The 24,967-nt window shown below is 44.1% G+C and overlaps 1 protein-coding gene across 8 annotated transcripts in view; it reads right to left on the bottom strand.

Moving 5' to 3' along the window:
- Positions 1 to 24,967, bottom strand: part of Boc (BOC cell adhesion associated, oncogene regulated) — a 66,536-nt gene that overhangs the window by 25,400 nt on the left and 16,169 nt on the right. For 6 of the 8 annotated variants that reach the window (XM_010630106.2, XM_010630112.2, XM_033768162.1 and 3 more), the window contains 2 exons: positions 6,449 to 6,624; positions 5,529 to 5,807 (listed from right to left, as the gene is read on the bottom strand). In XM_010630106.2, the coding sequence (XP_010628408.1) occupies positions 5,529 to 5,807; positions 6,449 to 6,530 (361 nt within the window). In that variant the 5' untranslated portion in view covers positions 6,531 to 6,624. Of the gene's footprint in view, positions 1 to 5,528; positions 5,808 to 6,448; positions 6,625 to 21,187; positions 21,280 to 22,004; positions 22,080 to 24,967 lie in introns of all 8 variants that reach the window. The other 2 variants (XM_033768161.1, XM_033768163.1) reach the window with 1 other exon arrangement.

Genomic DNA, 24,967 nt, shown 5'->3' with positions numbered 1-24,967 from the left:
ATTTCTTCACATTACTTCCAAAAAGACATGTTCCTGTACTCTCTCTCACAGGGGGGTAATGTTTTTGAGGAGGACAGTGGGAAATTATGATGGTTAATTTTAAGTGTCAACTTTGTTAACAACGGTGAACAGTTGTTTGCTCAAAAACAAAGTGTAGATGTTGTTGTCAGATAAAGGGAGCTGAGCAAGAGGACACGGCTTGACAGTAGAATTGTCCATGTTGAGGTTATGTTCCCCCAGCCTGTCAGGGCAAAGCACAAGAGCACAAAGGAGCAGCTCTCAGACTACACCAAAATGGACAGTGACACCACGACTGCTCTTCAGACAGCTGGAAGTGGGAGTCTGGGTTGGAGAAGCTGTTTACACAAGGAACCAGAAGGTTCACAGGAAGTGGGTTAGTTATCTCTTTCTATCAAGCCAAGCCTCTCTCAGCTCTGGTTATGACCAGAAGCTCTACATCATTCTGGATACACAGCTTCCTAGAAACTGGTCACAGAATGGAGATGGCAGCACAGGGCTAGGCACAGCCCCCAGGGCCTTCTGCAAGGAAGTGCTCCTCAAATACTTGCTGACCAAATGAGCCAACAAGTAAATTCTGCAATTCTTAACATGCTTCAGAACACTACTACCATATATTCCCTCGCTTGATCCTCCTGAGCCTAGTAATGTAAGTTATTGCACTCATTTCACAACTGTGGTAATCTGAGAGATTAAGTGACTTACCCAGAGTCATGCGACTCATACATGGCAAAGCAAGAACTTGAACCCAGGATATGAAATTTTAGTTTCTTATTTTTTTATGTTATATTCATTTGGCTCTTCATTTCTTTGGTGGGTTAAATTAAGTGAGGGTAACAAAGGGTTCCTTGTCCCCTTCTGATCTTTTCTCAAGGTCACAGAGTAAAGGAGACGTCTCCTTAGGGAGAGCACTTTCTTTTAGGTCAGCCTCTACCTGTTGATCTCTGCAGCCAAACAAAGGGTGAGTCAGGTGGTACATGCCTGGTCGTCATGCTACAGGGTCTTATGGAGGGCAGCAGATCTCATCACAGTTACATCAGTGTACTTAAGACTTCACAAAAGCTTGAAGACTAAAATTCTCAGAGTTAGAATTATGGGTAGGTGACTACTCAGCACTTATTTTATTTCCTAGTAGAACTGGGCCTAGGGATGATAGAAGAGCTGAGAGAACTAATAAAAACTAGAAAAAGGTAAAAGTAAAGTTTTGTGATGGAGTTTATTTAAATGGGGGGCATTAGAGGTAGGGATAGAGAACGCTCTTCACATCATATGCCAGTTCTGATGGGCCCTGGTGAGGACTTGTTATGCTGCACTAAGAATCTCGACAGCAGGACTGGGGTCCCCCGGTGATGTCTGCTGCTGGTTCAGGAGCACAGTGGAAGTATTTGAGCCACACGGAGTGGCTGGCTGGCTGGGGTAAAGCTTGGGAAAAGAAATAAAATAAATGGAAGGGAAGAGATCAAAGTCATCAGTATTCCAAAAGGCAAGAATTGGATAAGGTTATCTGAAATGAGGCCTTAGGAGCAAGAAACAATTATCAAAAAATAAAGTTTGTGTTAACAGGAAAGAAAAAATCATCAAGAAGAGAGTGAAATGGGGGCATCTACGAAGAATGAAGGTGCTGCCATGCACACAACCATACTAGAGGTGTGGAGGGTGCACAGGTGAGACTCAAGCAGCTCTCGGTATCTGGCTCCATTTTACCAAAAAACAAACTGGTATGACCAGGACAGAGTGACATCTAAGTGGACTTTCAGCCCCAAACATTGAAGTAACAGAGGTTTGGGCCAGGAAGCATCTCTAGAGCCCCACCCCCACACCCCTGAATCCAAGGCAGGTCCTTGGCCCCACTGTCTAAAATTCAGAGTGGCCTCTAAGAGGTAGGCCAGGCAGCAGCACATTGCCAAATAGGCTAAAGAGCGATTGCTTTGTGCGGGGAAGGACATATGAAGGCGTGCAGAAGAGGCCAGAGGAAGACGCGGCCTTAAATGCTGAGCGTGTGTGCTACCAGCATGCCCCTGCCCAGCCTTTCCTCCAAATGTAGACCATGCCTTCGTAATCCCATCTACGGAGCAGCCTCCTGAACACCAGCCAACCAGCAAAACACAGCCTCTATTCTGCTCTGGAATGTGCTTTGAGAAATTTAATATAACTGCTGAGTCCGGGCCAAATACCCCAGTTGCATTAATCCGAAGACAGCATCCCTTTTTCTATCCCCCACCTGCCTTCCAACCAGCAAACTGCAGCCTCCTCCCAGCTTGGGAAGCTATAGTTCCACTCCACCAACTCCCTCTTCTGTGTGACACAGTCCCCTCACCAGCCTGCTCACTCTATTTCCAGCGTTACTCCTTCCTTCTGGTCAGACCCAAACATTTCATTTCTGGTTCACACTGGAGGGAAAAGCCAATAGTTCCTGGCTTTCAAACAAGACTAGCTCCACTGCTCTACGTGCCCTTTCTCCTCTCACTGTGCCTTCTCGGGCCACAACCAAATCCTTCCCTTTGTCCTCTCTGCCAACCACACATCCCTTCAAGCACCAGAGAAAGCAGTAGCCAGGATTTTTTTTTTAAATAAAGGCTATAAATTGTCTTTCCCCACACAGATACACCTTGAAGCAAAAGGAGAGCTCCAAAACGAATCTTTCCCTCTCCATCTCTGCCTTCCTCAAAAACAATAAAAGGTTCAGCCTGGCTCCTAAACCAAATAAATGGTTATGGAATTTTTGAGCTTCCACAGACATGTGCTGATCATTTGCAGATGAAATCTCCCTTCTAGATATCCTCTAAAGGCAGAAATGTTGCTGCAAGGCACATCTTACTTGTAATAATGTACTACTGAAAGTGAACTAATTGCTCAGCAATAGGAAAACAGTTCAGTACATTACCAGAGAGCCAGCTGAGGGATGCCCTAGGGCCATTAGTAACTATGTTCTGCTAGGGGTGGGAGAACAGATTAACTCAGAAGGGGCATGATGGGATGTGATGGTGGAACACATATGAACAAATGCATTGGTTTCTGCGCTTAGGACTATATACTTCTTGTACTTTGCTGTTTTCATTTTATTCTTATTTAAAGAGGAGTAAATTATTAAAAGGCACATACCTATAATACAATGTCAATGAGGAAAGATAAGAATAGAAACTATATGCAGTAGCACCGTTACAATGGCAGAAAAAGAAGGGTACGAATAAAGATTGAATGGGTGTATACCAAAATGACAATGCTGATTGTATGAAGATGGCAGGCTCAAGGGAGACATTTTTTTTTTTTTTCTTGAGACAGGGTCTCACCATGTAGTTGAGACTGACCTGGAACTCACTATGTAGCCCAGGCTGGTCTCAAACTCACAGCAATCCTCTTGCCTCAGCCTCCCAAGCGCTGGGATTACAGGCATGAGCCACCACACCTGGCTAAGCTAGACATTTTAAAGTATATTCTAGGGCCAGGGATTTAGCTCAGTGGCGCTGAGTCTGGCTAGCATGTACAAAGTCCTGAGTTTGATCCCTGGTACACCCCCCCAAATGTACTCTAAAATTTCTATGATGCAATTATAATGTAAAAATATAAAGCAGAAGTAGGAAGTATATGACAATAGGAAGTGTAGCTCTAACCCCAGACCTTCCACATGTAATGAGATGACTCCTCTCTCCCTCTGCCTAAGCCTCTGTCTCTTTGAATCAAATACACACCAGCCCAGCTCCTGGCAATTCTAGCCGGTTGTTGGGGACCCTCACGCTGCCCAGAGCACTCAATCTGCTGCCCAGAGACCCTACATTCAGACTCAATTGTGCTCCTCTGTCAAAAAGTAAAGTGGTCCCCAGCGCTGTGGAGAGTCCCAGATGCACCTTAGGGTTAGCCTGGCCTCCCCTCCCTCCAACCCCTCAGAAAAGGGAAGGGCTGCCTATTCCCCCCCCCCACAAAACAAGAGTACACGTGGCAGCCTCTGTCCTATTCTCAGGGAGTGAGGTTTCTTCAAGGTTATGGGGACCAGCAGGCAAGGAGGGGAAGGAGGGCTCCTTAGCTTTTTTATTTCCCCATCCTTCACTATTTTCTCCCCAGAACCACACCTCATCTGCCCCAGACACATTTCAGAGGTTTGTTCCCTGAGAGAAGGCACAGGACAGCCAACTTCCCGAAAGCACGCGATCCACAGGATGATAGGGACGGTGACATGGAAGCCCAAAGCAGGGTCTCAGTGACAGGGATATTGCTGAGTCATGAAAGAACAAGCCCTGAAAATCTTCTCAAAGTTTAAATGCAAATTCCATTAAAATTTCAATGTTTCCCAATTCCCTATTCCCTATTTTTCAGGCTCCCGGAAGGGGCAAGTTGAGGCAATTCCTTTTATTTCCTGGCTCTAGGCACAACATATATGAATATCTGGACTACTCTGCACACTTCAGTACCATTTCATCCATCAAGTCTCATGTTTCTACATGTACAATATGTAGAAAGTCAAATAGTGGGATGTCCTGTGCAATGCACATCCAAGTGGCGGTCACACACGAAGGCAGTGTGTCAGACTGCCCACTTTCCGCTGGCTTCCTCTAAGGCCCAGTGGGGTAGTATGGCACCTACAGTACCTGTCCTGCATAATGTTCCTTGAAACTGAGACTATGTCAAGTCACTTGGTTCCTGATTTACTTTGTTGGGTCCTCGCACGTATTTAAGTAATGTTATAAAAACTATGTCTCACTTTCATAAGCATGAAAGCTATAAGAGCAGTCAGGAAGATAGTCTAGAAGGAAGTTCATGAAAATGGAATCAGCCAGAATGAGCCATTTGAAGCCATTTGGCCCTTGGTTATCCTACATTAGCCTGAGGACCTATGTTCTGTATAATGTAAGAATCAGAAAAAATAGAGTTCAGACATAACATGGGTTGCATATCGCAAGAAGTCTATAGACAATTATTTTTTAAAAGCTACCATATACTGAGTACAATAAAAGTAAAACTCAAAAAAAAAGTGTGACGTCTTGCATCAAACTGTCACCTAATGTCTTATTTCTCTCTTCTTCAGCCCTTTGTCACACAGCTTCCTTCCCATTATGCTCTATGATTTATATTTCAGGCACTGGAATATGCTTGCCCCTCACAAAGAGCCACGCTCCAAGTCAGGAATGGGCAGACTCAGTTACCAAGTTCCGGTAAATACTCTGTCTGTGACCCCCGAGAACGGGTGAGCGGCATGGGAGGGGGATGAGATAGCAACTAGCACACCGCACCTAAAATGGGGTGACAGAATGAGGAGGAGGAGTGTGGTCCAGCTCTGGGGTCCCCGGACAGTTTGCCCTCTGGAGAGGCTCACTCTAGACACCACTCCCACTCAGAGTCACACTTCCCAAGGACACGATGGTGCCCCCACCATCTTGAGCCTGGTGGGCAGCTACCGTCTTCTGATTTGAAATTTCAACTATCAAGGCCCCTTTCAGGGTATGACTAATGACAGGGGGTAGAAAGAGAGTGGGAGAGAGCAGCTGGGACCACACCAAGCAGAATGGCAAACTCACTGGCTAGTATCACTGTGGCTGGCACGCTGGCCACAGCCCCGGCAGGCATCCGGGCCACACACTGGTACCGTCCCACGGTGTGGTTGTTGAGGGCAGTGATGACGAGGGTCCCTTGGGTGAGGAAGATGCCCAGAGCATCATCTGAGCCATTCAGCTCCTTCCCGTTCAGGCGCCAGGTCACGTTCACCCACGAAGGTTCCACCACACAGCCCAGGCTCACAGTTCCTCCAAGCTTCTGGACTGTGGATGCAGGCTGGACGGTGACCCGAGGGACCTCATCTGGAGAAAGAACAGGGGCACAGCAATGAAAGGATGCCCCCAAACTGACAGCCTCACCTTCTTAGAAGGACAGCACTCAGGCAGCTTCCCAGAATCGAGAACCCAGAGGGGGTGATCCTTCTATGAGGAGTCCAGTGGCCCTTGCCCACTCCCTTACCTTCCTCTGTTTCCAGAGTTTAGATTTGGGGCTGCAGTGTGTTGAACAGGCAAGCACTGAGGCTCTGGAGTTGGGCAGGCTTGGGACTGATTCCCAAAGTGCCTATTTCTGAGTCATTTCATTCTAGCCTTTTTGAGTCTGTTTCTTAGCTGTAAAACGAGGCTAATAATGTTTTGTAAGCAGGAGACTTATACAGTATATAAATGCCATGATCTCATCTCATAAATATACAACAAAAGGCAGTTATATTATTCCTCCCTCTTGTCTTCTCTACATCTTTAAAATGAATAAAATACTAAAAACTAACCAATATCATGTTGTCACTCCCACTTCCCATTTGGTATTCTGTGCATGACCCTGCTGGCTGGTGGAAGTGAAGTGCTCTTTCTAAAGAGTTATTCCACACCACTTCTCGCTTCCACCTGCTCTTAGGAGAGAGGTCTTCTGGGAGGGGCCACCAAGGAGCAAAGAGGGGAGCACTCACTCAAGTTGGCAAGGCAGCCTGCTGTGGCAAAGAGGAGCCAAGCAAGTGTGACCTCAGGCCTCTTTTCTCTCAGCTTCCTCATTGTCCCACGAAGCACAGTGTGTCACAGAGGGTCCGAAGCCAACTCCCGTAAGCCACCGGTGTCACTCATAAAGACACCACAATCTCCTGCAACACTGTTGTGTGAGAGAGAAAAATAAGACACCATGGTGAGGATGTCTGGATGCCCTGTATGACAACACTGCAACACTGTTGTGTGAGAGAGAAAAATAAGACACCATGGTGAGGATGTCTGGATGCCCTGTGACAGCCAAAGGTCCTGGCTTCATCCCTCACCCCATCTGCTGGCAACATAGGAGTGGAACCCTGGCCATTGGAAGACCAAAGGACACCTTCATGCCATTTCTCATCTAAAAGAAGCTCCTCCATCAGGTGTTCTGAGTGAGGAGGGGATTGTCTTATGGTAAGGATGCTACAGCTCTGCCCAGGTGACCAAAAGCAAAAAGGACAGGGTATCCAGCATATGGAGAGAAGGAGGGCTTTAGCTATGTACAGGGCATAGGCAGTGAGTACCTAGTGCAGATGCTGGACCACACAAAATTATTCTTCTGTTTGCTTTGCCAGAGGCCTAATATCCACGGCCACCACATGCAAGTCATGTGCTAGTGTATACCACCATGGGACAGCACTGTCCCATGTGCGCGCGTATGTGTGCAAACTAAATTCCACTTTTCAAAAATATTCCTCATTAATAAGTCATAAAGTCTTAGTGACTCATGAAAGATCTGCTTTGATCTTCCTTACCTTGGCTCTATTCCTCTAATCCTGAAAATTCTCTTCCATTCCTGAAATCAACCTGCCCTCCTTGCTCTTCAGTTTGCCTGTAACCTGCACTGCCCCAAGTCTAAGCAGTTAGAAGTCACACATCATCAGCCAGTGTTCCTCGCCTCCTCAGGGTCCAGAGCCTTGCAGTCTGACTTTAAGGCTTCTATTCTCTCTGCTCCGGGGCTGGAATTCTGGAGTTTTCCATTTCTACAAAATCTGTGTTCTTGACAACTGCATCTCTACTCAGAATAATGTTCCTTTGGGGATCGAACTACACTGAACCTCCAGCTGCCTGATGATAAATCTCAGCTCCCCGCCACCTGCCTAGAACATTCAGTTCTCTCCTTTCATGATATTATTCGTTTATGCCGCCTGCTGTAAGGGATGGTTCTCAGAAAACTCATAAAAGCCACAGAGGCTAGAGTACATTCTAACACACACACTCTTTTGCTACAACCGAACCCAAGGTTTTTCCTCTGCGCTTTTCACTGATCCATTTACAGACCATCAGCAGGTAAGGAAAGTGGATCAAAATCCTTATGAGATAGAAGGCATCAGAGTAAACCCTAACAAGATTCAAAGCAGCATGACAATGACTGAATGAACATATGCATGTGGCAATATTTACAGTGTATTTCTAGGAAAGTACATACATTCAAAATATTAATTCTTTAAGACCAGTTTACCTGACCAGAGATTCTTCTGGAGATTTACAGTCACCACTGAAAACCGGAGAAGTCAAGCTGTCTGACTGAGCTGGCCAGCCTGTGGGGTTGAGGGTCCCAAGCCTTTCAACACCAAATACTCCTGACGGGGGTACTGCAGGATGGGGGCTTGCAGCTCCTGCTCTGTGACTGCAGGTGCTTGGGATTTGCTTAGACTGTTCACTTCTCCAAGGCCTTTTCACTTTGGCCTGGCCTCTGAAGGAATAATGGGGCCACATATCCTCTGCCCAATGAGCATTCTCAAGAGAACGATTGCTCTTTTTCAGACAAGGTGGTAGATGAACGGATCACTTTACTAGTTACTAGCAAAGTGAAATTCACAAAAGCTTCAAAGAATGTAAGTCTGGATGAGAAGAGCAGTAGCAGCAGGAAAGAGTGGTGCCTGCTACTGCTCCAGAGACTCTCTAAGCTCTTTACACCAGGTGCCCCCACTTATCTTCACATCAATGTGGGGACCACTACCCCCATTTTCAGGTGAAGAAACTGGGTTTCAGAAGTTAAGTAACTTGCCCAGGGTCACTTAATCGTGGCCCTACATGGGAACTCAGGTTACTCTGCTTGCAAAGCTCTGTGCTTCCAACCACGGAGAAGACGTGTCTCATTTTAAATATCGGGACTCTGCATAGTGGAGTGGGTGTTTAACAGAATCGGAATAAGGGTGAGGTAGAACAGTGGTTTCTATAGAAAAAGTTCATATCAAAAAGCAAACTTTGGGTGTCCTCTGGATTTTCCAGATCCTTGTTTTAATTATCTACTTTTCCCCAATGAGGTAACGTTAATATAGATTACATGAGTTCCCAGTTATGGGTTTTAAAAACTAACTTCCTGGTGACACTCCCATTTCCCCAGCTCCGTAAAGAGACTGATATGAACTGTTTCCTCCCTGCACCAAGGAAGGGGAGGGCAGAGGAGAGGAAGGAGTGGAGGAAGAGAGAGAGAGAGGGAGACAGAAAACGAATAAGAAGGAACAAAGAGCAAGAAAAGTACAAGCAGACAAAGAGGTACAGAGGGCCATTTCTTACTGAGCACAGGGTGGCTACAGAGGTGTTGAGGTTGTAAAACCAACAAAGGTTTTACTGAGGAAATTCAGCCCAGGCCCCCTCCTGCTTAATGAGTGCAAGCCAAACAATTCCTGTTAGTCCTACACCTTCGGTAATTCATAAAGTTCAAAATGGAAACAGACCCCACTAAGCTGCCAGCCACCATCCTACTTTAAACGCAGTAGGAAGAAAAGAATGTATGGTAGTAGGGGAGTGAGAAGAAGCAGGTATTCAAAGACGGAGAAAGAACTCATTAATCCCCACAACAGGTACCATTTTAACGACCCCAAAGCAGGACACTGGGGTCTCATGTAAAAACAGAACTGGGAAAAAAATGGGGGTGGGGGATCACTGAAGGCACAATATATCTTATTTATCGCCTATAGAAACACAGTGATTTCTTGGACAAAGTTATGTAGTTAATTTAGTCTACAAATATGCCCATTCCAGAAATTTAGGTATCTGAAAATTTTAACATTTTTTGTTTTAAAGCAAATAAAGCTCAAGCTAGAGAATCTAACCGCAATGTAACTTTGTCTCACTGTAAGATGAGCAAGAAACAATTTCAAAGTTCAATAAAGTCAACAGTAAGGCCTGTTATTTTTCTTGGCAAGGTAACATATGTCTGGATCCTGATCTTATTTTCTTATGAATTTTCTCAGAAAAATGAGAGAAATCAAGAAAACAGAAATTAAAAGCAGTGAGAAAGGAAAATGAATTTTTGCCATAAATTCCTCACTGAGATCTAAGTACTTGCCATTTTTAAGGATAGTTTGGACACAAAAAAGAAAAGAAAATATATCTGTGAAGTTTCACTGTTGACATACATAGTCCCCACTGAAATAATCACCTCCCAACAGCCGTTTCTGGAACCTTCCAAAAACAACAACAACAAAACACACTTCTGAGGTTGAGACCAAGCATGAAAAATTGTAGCCTTGGAATATTTATTTTTTTTTGAGAAAATTACAAACAACTGAAAGTTGATCATTAGGCAGAGTCCAGCTCCCCCTTCTCCCCAGAGGGCTGGCTGACTACAAGGACCAAGAGTGAGAGGCCAATGTCTCACTCCCTGGACTCCGGGGCCACTGCAGCTGCCTCAGAGTTGAAGCCTGTGGAATCTAAACTGCCAATGTCCTGAGACCAGTAACAAAGTGAGCTGAAGAAGTGAATTTTCTTAAAAACTTTCTCTTAAGAGAAGAATGAGATCTGATTTTTAAAAAGTGACTGTTTCTTCCCCAAGGTACATTATTTTTTATACGTTTCCAATGTAGTGGACAAAGATTTCCCTTTCTCAGTGGTCTGAGGCGGAGCAAAGCTTTGACTCTTAGAGAAAACGCCAAATGGCTGGGTGTAAGGGTTGGCAGCTTCCACTCTCAAGAAAAAGGGTAGAACTTCCGCACAGAAGAGTGGCATGGGGAGAACGTGGAAAAAAAAGTGAATCTAATTCTCAGGTGACTGCATATGTGAGATTAGACAGACTTGGGAAAAGGACTTAAGAAAGGTTATCAAAACATCATGTTGGACAGTATATTTAAATATAGTTTTCTGTATATTTAAACATATACAGTAAAAAAGCTAATTTTTACTTAAAAATTGTACTTTCCCCACAGACCCAATTAAAAGGAAACATTTTAAAATTGGAGAGCCCTAAAAAAAAAAGGAAATAGAATAATAGCTTACAATAACACCTACTGTGTTTCCAGGCTGAGTCTAAGTGATTTGCAGAAGGTCTTCCAAGTAATTAAGAAGGGAAGTTCCATGCTACCAGTAGGGCTTCTTACTCCTAGAACAGTGCTCTTTTACTAACCCACCACTGCCCCCAGCAAACTGTTTCTGGGGCCACACTAATCAACTGCTTAGAACTGGCTTTAGCATTATATTTTAAATGTTTGTCTGCCAGGGATTTAGCTCAGTGTTTCCACCACCTGCCTTGCAAGAGCAAGGACCCAAGTTCAATCCCTGGTACCAAAATTAAATTAAAAAATTAAATATTTCTGAGTTTACTTCATTATGCAAAAAATCATTACCTGGACTATTACCTGTAACAGTAACTTTCTATGTGACCACTGTCACTCTTTAATTATTTGCATCCCAATCTAGAACAGTCTCCTACTGTTCACTGCACAAATCCCTCCAACAGAATTTTCCACAGTGGTGGAAATGTTCTATAATTGCACTACTCAAATGCTAGATAGACACCAGCCCATGCTCAAGATCTGGAACATCTACCAAGATCACTCTGACGTCACATAAAGGGAACTGACAACAGTTTGCTTTTCTTAAATATGAGCCGTGTTGCAGCTGGCCTCTAAATGTTTCTTTAGTTCTTAATAAAACTTTGTTTATAAATCTTCTATTACAGGTGTACTTTGATTTTGTCATTGATATTATTAGGAAGAAAAAATACAACTGTGATTGATTTTATTATAATGATACTGGGGGTAGAAAAAATACTAATGTATTTTTTGATTGATCATATATAGGACAGTAGGCAAGGGTACTATGAGTACCAGAAGATGGATTTGGTCTTTAGGAGCTTAAAGCCCAATTTAGGACATAAACTGGCTAGTGCCCAGCAAATAAACACCAGCTCCTCGCTTCCCAGCCTCTTCTGAAGTTAGTACACAGTCATGTGACTTGCATTGGCCAATGGAAGGTAAGTCAGAATGTTGTATGTCACTTCCGGCCCAGGGTGGTAAGAAGCTTGAGAACTCCTTCCATTTTCCCTTCTCTCAATCTGTTGACCACATATGACATGTCTTAGAAGGGATAGCTACAAGACGGAAGAAAGCAGCTCAAGAAGTCACATGAGAAGAAAATTTCTGTTGCCCCCAAAACAATTGAAGTTTTAGTTTAGGATTCCTGTCATGTAAGAACTTCAGCATTCTTTACTAATACTGTATCTTGACTGATTACTAGTTCAGTTATAAATGAGATGTGGCAGGATTGTTAGGAAAGTTGTATGGACGTAAGGTTTGAAATGGGTCTTGTAGGGTTTACGCATGTAAGATGAACAAGACACTGTAGGAAGGTGATACTGCCCTAGAGGAGAGGGAAAGTAAGTCTTCTGTGTGTAGGGCAGTGCAAAAAACATTGGGTTGCTGCAGAAAGCTTATTTGGAACAATGGCTTTAAGTATTTCAAATCTTACTCCCTTCTGAGTAAAATTTTCTGGACAACCACCCAAAATACATGCATATTTACTAATTTATAAATTAAAGGCATGTACTGCAGAACTAAAATTTTTAAGAGTAGGGAAAGTGAAGGCATATTTTAATGACTCTTTAATCATGGTTGTTTTATAGTTTCACTAGCTAATACCTTAAGACAGAATGCCTATTTAGAAATAGGGTCATTCCTAATGGTATACATGTAATCTCTTTCAAATAGTCTGCATGAATGCTAATGATTTTGCCGAATTCTCATCAGATCTGATGCCATTATCAATGCTGTTACTTCCTAACGTGGCCTGAAAAGGGCCAGCTCTGCTGTTTTCTTCCTGTTTGCATGTGGTTGGATTATCAGCCTTCTCTTCGACCCAGTTTCTTTGTGGCAGTCTCTTTAGGCACTTGTCCTTTTGTGAGAGTTAATTTAGTTAAAGTTAAATTATATAATCTGTAAATCCACTTAAGAGAGAACAGAAAAACGGGGTGGGGGGGTGAATGAGCGGGTAAGGTCTCCACCGCCTGGTTTGTACATGGTGGCGGTGCCTTGGACACTGTTAGGACACTTGACAGCTTGACACACAGGCTGAAGGTACCACTGTCAGTCCCTATATTAAGCAAACCTGAATTCTTTTCACAGAACTGCTAATAATACACAGAATTTGCTTTTACCTAGGCAGGTGGGATACTTTCACCATGAAAGCAAGCAAAATGGAAAGGCTGTGAGGAGGAACCACTTCAGCCATCTGAGTGAAGAAGAGATCTCATCTTTTGATTTGCCCACTGAACTTTTGGTAAAATGCACTGAACCCTCACCTACCTCTAGCACTGGAGATAAAGCTACTGGGGAGTCTCATTTCTTTGTCACACATACCCCTTCCTGAAAATGGCCTTACTTCTTTACAGAAATTTGAAAAATATTGACCAGTGGGGGTTGAGGGTGGGCTGGAAAAAAGAGAAAAGGAAAAACCAATTTTTTTTCTCTTGTACTCCTTTCTCATCCCCACCACCCCATATAAATTCAATTTGACAACCCTGCTAATTGGATAAACGTAGCTACTACACTCCTAGAAGGCCATTCCCCTTTTCTTTCTTTCTTTCTTTCTTTTTTTTTTTTTTGTTTTGTTTTGTTTTTGGAAGGCTCAAAACAGGGTGATTGTGCTGTTCTTTAACACAAATTCCATCTGCTTTATTTCTCTCTCTCCATTCAGTGCCCGTCCTGAATATTTATGAGCTTCCCTCCTGCCTTTCCCCTTTTTACCCGCCTCGGCCCTCCTCCTCCCTCAATCTCCCTTACCCCACTCGCCTCCAGGCTCCTTTCCCTTCTCTCCAAGCTGGGACAAAAACCTTCCAAATGCCGCCCCCCCCTGTTTTAGATAAACACAGGCAGTGTCAAGTGTGAGGAGAGGGAGAGGAGGGGAGGGGCTCAACTGCCAGTCAAGGCCCTGGCCTTCAATGCGGCCCAGGGGCCTATCCTAATCTGCTGCATGCTTGCCATATGGGGGCTGTGTTGCCCCGGGAGACACTAACAGGCAGAACGGGGCTTAATAGAGTCCATATTCATTGTGACGCAGTGAGATAGCTCAAAGCACCACTGCCCCTTCGGTCGGGTTTCATTCTTCTGTTTCCCACTTTCTTTCTGCTTTTCCTCCCTCTTTCTTCCTTTCAAAGGGGCTTGGTCCCCACAGAGCTCTAATCTGGACAGGCCTGGTCTGTGGCAAAGGCTAGACTTTGAGGTTAGGAGTAAGGAAAGCAATGGTGGTGCCGTGGGGGGTGTGGTTGGAGCTGGGGCAGGGAGAAGTAGAAGCCCCAGGGAGGCAAAGATGGGGGGCAACAATGACACAACCAAGGAAAACAAGGGGTTGCGGGTGCGAACGTGCATAAGCAGGTTGGTATAAGACAAGGATGTGGCACTATGATCTCTAGACAGGCGTTCACTCCTCAGGGCCACCAGAGACATCAAGGCAGAAACCTTGCTATTTATTCAGCCACCTCTGTCAACTCTCTGCCCAAACCCAACAGCGCCTTATCTCAATGTCAGCCAATTTAATGTCATTAAAGCAAGGTACATCTCTCTGCTGGGGAGTAGGTCCTGCGGCCACGTCCACAGTTGTGTTGAAAGGTCACGGTTGTGGGAGTGAGATGAAACTCCTAGAGAAGGAACCCCAGCAGAGCAGAAGACCCACCAGCCTGCCTACTTACTTTGGCCCACTTCCCCCTCGGGGGTCTGGTTCTGAAGAGGAAGTGAGAATTGTGGTGGACCCCAAAAGGGAAGCCAGGACAAAGAATGTGGGATGAGAACAGAGCACATTCCTCCCAACTTTGCAGAAAAATAAAATTCATACCAAGATATGACAGAATTTTTCAAAGAACAGTTTCCTAAGTTGTATAACATAAAGCTGCTTGTTCTATGACTGAGAAAATACAAATATAAGGCCACATATAAAATTAAGCACAGAAAAACTTTATGAACTTTGATATACTCAACTATATAGTAGTTGAAACTTTAATCCTATAGATTCTAATACACAAGAAGAGCTCAAGAAATGGTTCCGGACATAGGCTCCTCGAGTTTTACTATGCTGACAAAGGTCTTAAAACTACCTGACAACCATAATCAGGGCTGGGATGGGTGCATAAAGTTTTAGTAGAAGCGAAATGCTCCTACAGTAGATGCAACAATATCCCTACCATAGTGATGTGACCCTCTTGTCCAGTAACCAAGTCTGGTAATCTAAGTCAGGCAAAACTGCTAAAGTCACAGTATATATTGGTGTTTGTTGATGGTTGTTTTCTTTTGCTGTTTTTGCTGTGTTGTTTTGTTTTACCTTCCAAACTTGATATACTCCATATTCCTGCTCTTACCTATTCCCACATTGTGGCTTCCTACCTCAACCCAAGAAGGCCCTATATCCCAACAATCCTGCAGGGAATAGTACACATGCAATTTTGATTTGTTTAGGCTTTAAAACCTAAAGCACATTTGTTTATCTGAACTGCTATTAAGTCCCAGCGCCTCACTCCTTAGTAACCATCCTCAGCATGTGCCTGAAATCTTACAGAAGCCAAAGGAGGTGAAGACACTGAGTGGGGTCTTACAGGACTTGAGAACACTTACCTCTCTATAGGTGAAGCCTTCCCTCCCAACTTCTTTTGCTCTGTAGCCCTACTGCAGGTGATTCTGATCCAGCCCACTGCCTGCACCACAAAGCAAAGCTCCATAAAGGGGTAGGTGGGGAGGCCAGGAGCTCCATGGAGACCCAGGCTTGGAGGTGCCAAGTTCATTCCAGCCTTCCTTGTAATGAGCATGGTGGTCAGTAATCGGGCACCACAGAAATCCTTGAGCACCAAGTATGTTCTGAACCTGGTAACAAGTGCAGGCCAGCTGTGTGGGCCATGATCATAGAAGGAATGGACAAAAAAGTTCCTACCAAATCTACAAGGAGAAGGGATGGACTTGACGTGAGAGTCTGAATGGCCAACTCATAAGAAAAACAGGTACAGGTACTCTAGATTAAATCTTTGCCTTTTATGGCAAGGTTCAGAGGACACCAAAACTCATCTCCTACTCCCCAACTTCCCCAAATCATGAAAAGATTCACCTACTCAGCTGCTCAATCTTGGACCCATCTTGTTTCTTGCCTCTCCCTGCTTCACCACTCTAGTTCTGAATTGTCTGGACTCTAACTCTGGTATGACCAGTGTCGTCCAAAAGAAATATAATTCTGGCTACAGATGTAATTTAAAATTGTTCGGATAGCAACCATAAAAACATGGATGAATTCTTAAATATCCTTTAATACATTATATCCAAAGTATTATCATTTGAATAATAGGATGTAATTAATGAAATATTTTACATTTTGTTTCATACTGCCTTCGAAATCTAGTGTGCATTTTGTATTTACTGAACCGAGTTCCATGCCAATTAGCCACATTTCAGGTGCTCAACAGCCATTCGGACTAGCAGCTACTGTGTTGGACAGCACAGGCCTAAAGCCCCTCAATCTGGCTCTTTGGCTCTCTCTCCTGCCTATTTAATCAGCCCCTGCACTGCCATCTGCCTTCTTTCTAGAATGTCAAGTTCAACTGAGCAGTAAAAGTTGATAAATGGGCAACTACCATTCACTGAGCAAATGCTTCATATAGGTCATAATTATAATTCATTTAGTCTGATATTCTCACAATGGGCATATGATCGACCTATTTCAGAGATGAGGAAACTGAAGCTCAGCTTGATTAAAGATCTTGTCCATGATCACCAGGATGGTAAATCTCAAAAGATCTGAACCAAGTCTGCCTGAGTCTAAAACCCTTGGTTCTTTTCACTGGACCACAATGCTTTACATAAACTAAGGCATAATAATTGACGAACGATGATGCAGTCATTAAAAATAATAATTATAAAGATTAAGTAGCAACATGAAAGTAGTGTTTAAAAGATGGGAAAAATAATAAAGATTCCATTTTGTGAAAAGCAAGTGAGCACAGATTAAGTCTGGAAAGACACATTTCTAAAAAGCAGTTGTGGCTGGATATGGTGGTACGTGTGTGCAATCCCAGCACTCTGGGAGTCTGAAGCAGGAAGATCACCCAGTTTGAAACCAGCCCAGGAAAGGTAGCAAATTAATGACACCCTGTATCAAAATTAAAAAAACAAAAGAAGGGATGGGGTCGCTGGGAAGGTAGCTTGGTCAAAAGACCCTGAGTTTGCTCCCCAGTAGCACAAAAAGATAGAGAGATGATAGATAGATAGATAGATAGATAGATAGATAGATAGATGACAGATATATAGATACATAAATATTTAAAAGCACTTGATTTGAGAATGCAGAGAAACTATGGGTGATTAAAAAAATGTTTTTGAGTTCAGTTTTTGAAAAAAGGAAATAAGTGAACAGACTCACTTTTGATAGTTCCCTGGGTGAGAACGATCACATAAAGTCCAAAGACCTTGCACAACCTCCCAGGTTCTTTATAGTTGGCTTTTCCTGTGTTCTCCTCCCATGTGTCTTAAAACCCAGTAAGCTGCATTCTCACACTCTCTGTTCCTTCTAGCTGAATCACCTTCCCCTCCTTCCGTTTAGAAGGAACTCCCAACTATCTTTCAAAGCGTTCCTAAAACTTGACTCCCTTTATGAAGCCTCCTTCAATCATTCCCATTCCAGGGCCCACAGATAACATTCTGTTCACCTAATGTAACACTTCCACAGTTTACGGATTTTTTATCACGTATCTGCCTTTAACATGCCTCCTAGCTCTTCCACCTGACCAGATCATAAACTCCTTGAATGCAGGATGTATCAAATTTATTTTGGTAATCCTGCCACCTTGAATAAAAGGTTTATTCATTGTTTGCCAAATGAAAGAATACAGTCTAATCAGAAATTTGAAATTGAGAAGGAACATGTCAGAGAGACACAGATACCCAGTTTACAGCAGTGGAACCAAGAGGTTTTTCTGAGAGAAAGTGACTATAACCATGGTCTTTATTTTTTTTAAACTGAAGGGTTCCTGGTCAGTGCTGGAGAGAGCTGAGTGCTGGTGAGGTTTTAAACTCTTTAAGGACAAAGGCAAGCCCATGCATATACTCCAATGGCTTGCTTTGTTCATGGAACTTCTATTTTCCTTCTTACCACTTCTTCCAAAATACACGTTGACTAAGCTTGTGGCTTCAGGTTTTCTGCTGCCACAGGGCTTCAAGAGAACTGGATCTAGGATGACATGGTGTCTATGCAGCCATCACCTTGCCCTGAACCTGAGACTGGGTGGAGGAGGCTGCAAAGAGAGATGAGAAAGGGAGAAATAAGAGAGCTGTTGAGTCAGAAAGAGAAGAGCAGGTTCAGGCCTGAGGAGTTCAAGAAAAGAGCATGGGGTAGGGGAGGAGGGAGGAGAGCAGAGATGTGGGAAAGCTGGTTGAATACACTGAGTTCCTGTGTTTTACAGAGCCCAGTGTTCAGTGCTTCCTATCCACTGCCACTTTTCATCCTCACCACCTAGGGAGTGTGACTGTCCCAATTCTGACAGATTATCAAAACATCCCAATGCTTTGTTAACTTAAGGACTTCAAGACTCATCTCAAATTGTGTTGTAAACAGAGCTTCTCTACTAAGTAACAAGGTGAGCACTCAGCAGGATCAGGTATGGACGATTACTGGCCTTGGGTTCAGGTATGAGCCACATCTAACCTCAATGTAGGGTGACTTTGGGTGAGTTACTTAATCTTCTTGAGACTCAGTTTATTCTGTGAGAATGAAAATGAGTACTTTGATGAGCTACTAAAAAAAGTTAATGAGATAATGTGTAAAAGCATCCTGGCGCACAGAGGGCAGGCAGTAATTTTGGAGAGTGGAGGTCATGAACTTTTCCGCAGAAAGCTGCTCACTGGTATAATTTCATACAGTGGCAATGCCACCTGGTGGGCTTTTCGCTAACAACCTTTTATACCAAAATGCATGTTGCATTTTAGCAACTCTAGACACACATGATATCATCTCTGCTCTTTCCCTTAGGCTGTCCAAATTATGCAATATATTCACTTTGTTACCCCACACATAAGTATCTGAAGACCAAGAACTAGTCTTTGTTGAAAAAAACAATTTATTCTATATGATTTACAGAACCTCACATTCTATGGGAGGGGCAATCCATAGAAAGCACTATAGTGTTCCCAAGTTTGTGGCCAGAATTAGCTTCTACAGCCTCAATTTACACTCAACACTAGTCAATATTTAATATCACTTAAGCTAATAACCTTCTCCCCACTGCACTTTCTGCTATGTCCTCTCTGCACTCTTTTGATGATAATAATGACAGTAATGATCATCTCTTGATGATAATAATGACAGAAATGATAATTTCTCCATAGTGTCTCTACTTGTTCAGAGAGAAATGGGAGAAATACTCCCATCAGACAGTAGAATTTCTGGGGAAGAGTTTACAAAAAGGAAAACATATCCCTACCTGTGCCCCAGCTCCCACTCTCAGCTTCAGAAAAGAGCTCACCTCTGACCCTGCTCCATGAGTGCACACAGCCACAGCCGGGCCACCTGCTCCTTTTCTACCTGCCTCCTTCTAATTACAGCCTGTGATGGAAACAACGAACTAAACCACTCATAAAGTGACTGGAGAGAAAGAGCATCTACTTCAAACTTTCTCATGTTCAAAGTTGACAGACTAATACAAAAATATTTTAGAGCCTGGGTAGACAGAACAAGTGAGCAAACCAGCCCCAGGAGAACACTAAGGCAATTCTTAAAAGCTGGATGTTCTATCTATCAGGATAAAGGACAAACAAACCTATATGCATGGTGGTCAGCGTGGGAGCACAAACCTTACATGCGCACACAGGCCTAGGGCAGCCAGGACACCGACTGCACCTGAAAGTAGTACCCAAGGGAGCCCTGAGAAGAACCGAGAGAGGTGAACTCAGGAAATACGCCAAGGAGCATGTCCACCATCAACCTGCAACATGCACGGAGCCACAGGGAAGTGTTTCCCCCAAACCATCCAGGAAAAACAGAGAGAGGTGAACTCAGGAAATACTCCACCATCAACCTGCAACATGCACGGAGCCACAGGGAAGTGTTTCCCCCAAACCATCCAGGAAGCAAAAGGATTTGGCTCAAAAGTACAGCAGGAAAAGCAAGGGCATCTTGCTTGGTTTTCACACAGAGAAAAGCAGGCAGATCAGTGCTGGCAACTCCAAATCACTCCTAATGAGAGGCACAAGGTTTTGGGATGGGTACCGGGGCAGGATTCAGTGCAGGTCAGCAAACCCAAAGTGAGGTGCCACATGCTGCACCAAAGGCTGAGGAGGAGGCAGAGGAAAACAAGGCAAATCTCCCGTTCTCAGAGAGCTAAGGACCTAGACCACTGTCAGCATGGACAGCATCTTATCTGCTATACCAAAATTCAAATGCAGCATGGCCTCAAGAACAGATGAGTCCCAAGATAAGCTGTGGATTTCACGAACTACTTAGTGTGAGAACCAGAATCCCTAGCAATGTTACCTCAGAGAAAAGACAGAAGAAATGTACCACATACTCCTCTATATGCATGCACACACTTCTGCCCTCCTCATTACGAAAGATCAGTTCTCCACTGTATACTGCCTTTCACCAAGCCTAAAAGAATCCTTTTTTGCTATCATCCATGTTCATTCCTCATGTAGTTCTAAAGGACTCATCGAAGTTTGTCAGTTAAGGCAGTAAAAAGGCTTATACCTAACAGAAGTCTCAGTGAGAGGATCTCTCTCTCTCTCTCTCTCTCTCTCTCTCTCTCTCGTGCATGTATGTGTGCGCGTGCACAGCACTAAGGTTTGAACCCAGGGACACTCTACCACTGAGCTATTTTCCAAGCCCTTTTAAAAATTCTTTTATTTTGATACTGTCTCACTAAGTTGTGCAGGCTGACCTAAAACTAGCGATCCTCCTGCCTCAGCTTCCTGAGTAGCTGCAATTACAGGAATATGGTGCCATGCCCAGCAATGGATCTCTTCAGCCTCAGCATTATCAACCACACTGTCACTTCTCACAATCCACTGCAGGTTATTTGCTGAGTTTCTCTCCTTGTCATACAGTAAGTGTGTCAAACTAAGCTGTAAAGCCCACTACCTCCAAGGTCTCACCATGGTCTACATAATTTGATCTGACCAACCCCCGGTAGGGGATTGCAGAAGTGGGGCTTGTACACAGGGCAAAAGGTATGTGCACGTGACGCTCTTTTTCCTATCTCACTCGGATTAGCGGTTCTCATTCAGTGCAGAAGGCAGGCAGGACACAGATCTTTCCCACTGTCCTATGTAAACACGGAGCAGGTGGAGGAGGAGAATGTAGAGACAAGTAGGTACTGGAAGAAGCTTGTTTCCATTAGACAAATGTGTCTTAAGTACACATCCTACGTCAAGTGATCTAGTGGTGGGGGTAGGCACCAAGTGTTTCATCTACATAGTACCCTCTGCATTATTAATTATTTATGCTACCTGTCTGCTGGACCAAAGGTTCAGGAGCGGTGTTGATTTTATTTGAGATGGCATCTGCAGCATAAATACAACTCTCAGTGTTCAGCAAACACCTGGAAGTGAACAAATAATGCCCTGGGATATGAAAAGTTCTGGCAGAGGAGAGAGAACTGCAAGCACATAGAAAGGGAAAGCTCTTGTTAGTAGGAGAAATTGGGAAGTTAGGGAGCTGTGGGGGCTGAAAAGAGTCTGATTTACTCTTGTTAGGCAATAAAAGTACCATCACTTCCAGTGAACCTGTCATTTGTGGTCGTCTTCTCTGACCCTTCCCCTTGATGATTAGGAGCCCAAGGACATCAGGCCTGCGTCTACATCTCCCATATGCCTCAAAGCAGGTCTCGGCACCATGCCTTGGGCTGAACCAGGATCAACTACTTCTTGACCCGTCTGGTTCGAGGGCTGAATTCAAGCAAATGCCAGGTGAAACCAGCCCCAACCCCTTACACACACACATACTCCAACTTGAACACATTCACGCATGTCTGCAAGAAACATGAAGCATTCAAGTGCAGTACTAGACTTAGGGTAAAGACCTGAACTGCTGGAGTCAGGGCCATGTTGGGAGATGACAGGCTGCTCCTGTAGGGCTCACAGGGTAATATGTGCACTGTGACATGGACAGTGTCTCTCCTCCTTACCCTGAACTCACGGAGGAATCAGTTTGGTATAAGACACAAAATCCGTTTCACACAAGGATGCTTAAAGGAGTACAGATTGCATTACCAACGCAGCTGGATAGTAAATGGCACAAAGTAGATGTTCAATAAATGATACTTACTAAGCTTGAATAACTCCATTTGGGGTCACTTTTGAGGATGTTTCCATCAGTCCGATCCTGGCTGCAGATTTACATCTAATATTTAAGGCAAGATGTCAGGAACTGGACACCCCCAGCCTGGCTATCCCAGCACCCTGTCCTGGCACGCACACCCTCTACTTCTACAGTAGACATATATGTGGACACACATGCATGTGCACACACATACAGCTCCAGCTAGCAGTATGCTTTAGGATCGTGATAGTTTACTTTCCCTCCCATCTGACCTCATACAAAACCACTTCTTCGCCACCTCCCTGACCCTGACTATACACACTCCGTCCCCTACCCTGACTCCCATTCTTTCCTCTTTCAATTACAGAGCTCTTTTAAACCACCTCAAACTTAAATAAATACCAATCTGGAAGTCTGAAGCATGCTCCAGTCAGTCCATCGGTCCCCGATGGAAGCCCGCACCCCAGCCCCTGCCAGCTCCCCAGAACTGTGAAGCCCAGTGGCCCTGGTGCAAGGCTGGCACATGCAGAGAAAACAAACACGTGGAGTCTTGCCAGCTGGATTGGGCACCACTGTTTACAGCAGAAGCAAAGTGTGGAGAATTGGAGATGCTTGATGAAGGGAGGGAGCAGCAGAGCGGTGGAGGTCATTCCAGCCTCCTACTCCCAGGCTCCACCACCTGCAGAGACGGTCTCTGCCGAGGTTCTGCCACCCCCAGGTGTCGGACAAGACAGCCATCCATCACAGTGGGATTAATACCATTGCTGTGCTGCAGGCAAGCTGCAAAAGTCTGTGAGGGCAGAGAAGCAGCTATCTACTTACTGTTACGTGCGCAGCACCAATCACCGTGCTTGGTTCATACTCAGAGTGCGGTGAGTATTTGCTTATTACATGAATAGGTGAACGTTTTTTCTGCGTGTCCCATAAAGTTATAGATGGATGCACAATGGAAGGATAGTGCTAAAGGGGAGATTAGCAAGGAATGCCTAAGACAACACTTCCACAAACCTACCAGACGTGAAAATGTGCTTCAGAGCTGTACCAAAAGTAATTTAGGAAAAGGCTACGTTATAAACATTTTATCAGGTTTCTTTACTGCAGGCCTTTTCAGAGCCTTTAACATGCTATTATATAGCATGAGTCTCCAAGAAGGGGTAAAACCACAGACCTGGAACTGACTACAAGCCTGGAATTATTTGAGAGCACCATTTTTTTTCTCAGAGTACCATTAGTAAGGAGAGCTTTACCAAACACAGTTTTGGAAATGCTGGCCTACAGAATGACTCAAAAGCAACTTGCAAAACAGCATGATCCTGCCGAGCCTTGGTGGCACTCACCTATAATCCCAGCACTCGGGAGGCTGAGGCAGGAGGATCACTTCAAAGTCAAGGTCAGCCTATGCCACTTAGTTTTAGTGAGTTCGAGCCCATCCTGAACTACACAGCTTTGGAGACTTTGTCTCAAGCAACAACAAAACAAAGAAAATAACCATGATCCCATTTTTGTAATTAAAGATAAAGGTTATATATTAAAATGCAGTGTATAAGTATTTGGATTGTCATAGAAAAAGGTCAAGAGATATGTAAACTTTAACACTGGTTTCCTCTGAAGATTAGGAGATCTGCACTTAAGTTAAATACTTCAGAAATATTTAAAGTAGGGCTGGGAGTGCTGCTCAATAATTGGGCCTTGGTCCTATCCTAGTACTAAAAAGAGAAATATTCAAAATAGAGATGTAGTAGCACTTTCATAATTAGAAAGACAGATGCGGGGGCCAGGGATTTAGCTCAGTGGTTCTGGTGCCTGCCTCGCAAGTACAAGGACCCAAGTTCGATCCCAGGTACAAAAAAAAAAAAAAAAAAAAAAATGGGGCAGAGCTGCCCTGAAATAGTATATGTCATCGCTGATATTTTATCTTCACATAAGCCTGGGGGCCTCACTTCCCAATAATCCCTTGGACCACAAGTTGCTGCTCCTTGTCCCAGGGTCACACCTAGACTCTGCCGTGTGTAATCCCAACAATCAACTTCTCTGCCTTCTATGAACACCCACCTACCTGCCAGGACCCTGCTGCTTTCACACAAAGCTGACACCAATTTTGAAAAACAGTGAAAATGCACTTAATATTTTTGTTACTAAACTTTAGAGATTTTTTGTTTTTAACAACTTTACTTTGGTTAGTAAGCTGTACACACTACATCGTGTAGTACTCAGTTTGATGAAATTATCAAACATTGAACATATTAACATTTAAAGAGTGCCTTTCCTTCTGCTAAATTACCAAGTTCATACTAATTGGTAGATGCAATTAAAAACCATTGAGATTTATTATCTATTATGTAGATTATGTAATAATCTAGGTTTTGTCGCAATATGTGATATATATTACTCTCAACTTTCCCCAGATATTATCTGCACTTTCAGCTTTCTACTTGTCTTTTCTTCCCCCAGAATAAAGACCAAAAAGAGGCCACCATTGCAAAGAAAAGAGCATCTACTTTATGGACCAAGACAGCCTCCACAGTTGTAAAGGGGACACTCAAACAGGAATCTGAGCCACAGGCACCTACCTCTGCCTGCTGGAATTCTAATCACTTACTTCAAGGGCCCAAGCGGCCTGGGCACCAAGGAAGTCTCCAGTGGGCAGGAATGTTTCCCAAGCAAACAAATTTAATGCCTGTGCTTCACAGCCTGAAAAGCCATTAACAATCCCCTTTTAAAAGTCGGAAAGATACTGAAGGGCTAATAGACAACAAGGTGCAACAGGTATTGGCTATCCAGGAGTCACACCCACCTAATAGCAGCTGGGACCGGCCACAGGGCTTTGGCTGCCCTAGAATGGGCTGTCTGATAACCCAAAGGGTTAACAACTCAGCCTCCAGCTTCTGGTCTTCCTCATCCCCACAGTGGGGAGAAGACTCCCTCCCTCCAGCCTGAGAGGCCCACCCTGGTCCCTCCTTGGTCTTCGC

This window comes from Fukomys damarensis, unplaced genomic scaffold, assembly GCF_012274545.1.
Source record: "Fukomys damarensis isolate Sample0158 unplaced genomic scaffold, DMR_v1.0_HiC HiC_scaffold_24, whole genome shotgun sequence".
NCBI lineage: Eukaryota > Metazoa > Chordata > Mammalia > Rodentia > Bathyergidae > Fukomys > Fukomys damarensis.
Note: the sequence above shows the minus strand (reverse complement) of the source record. Positions and strands in the feature narration are given on the sequence as shown.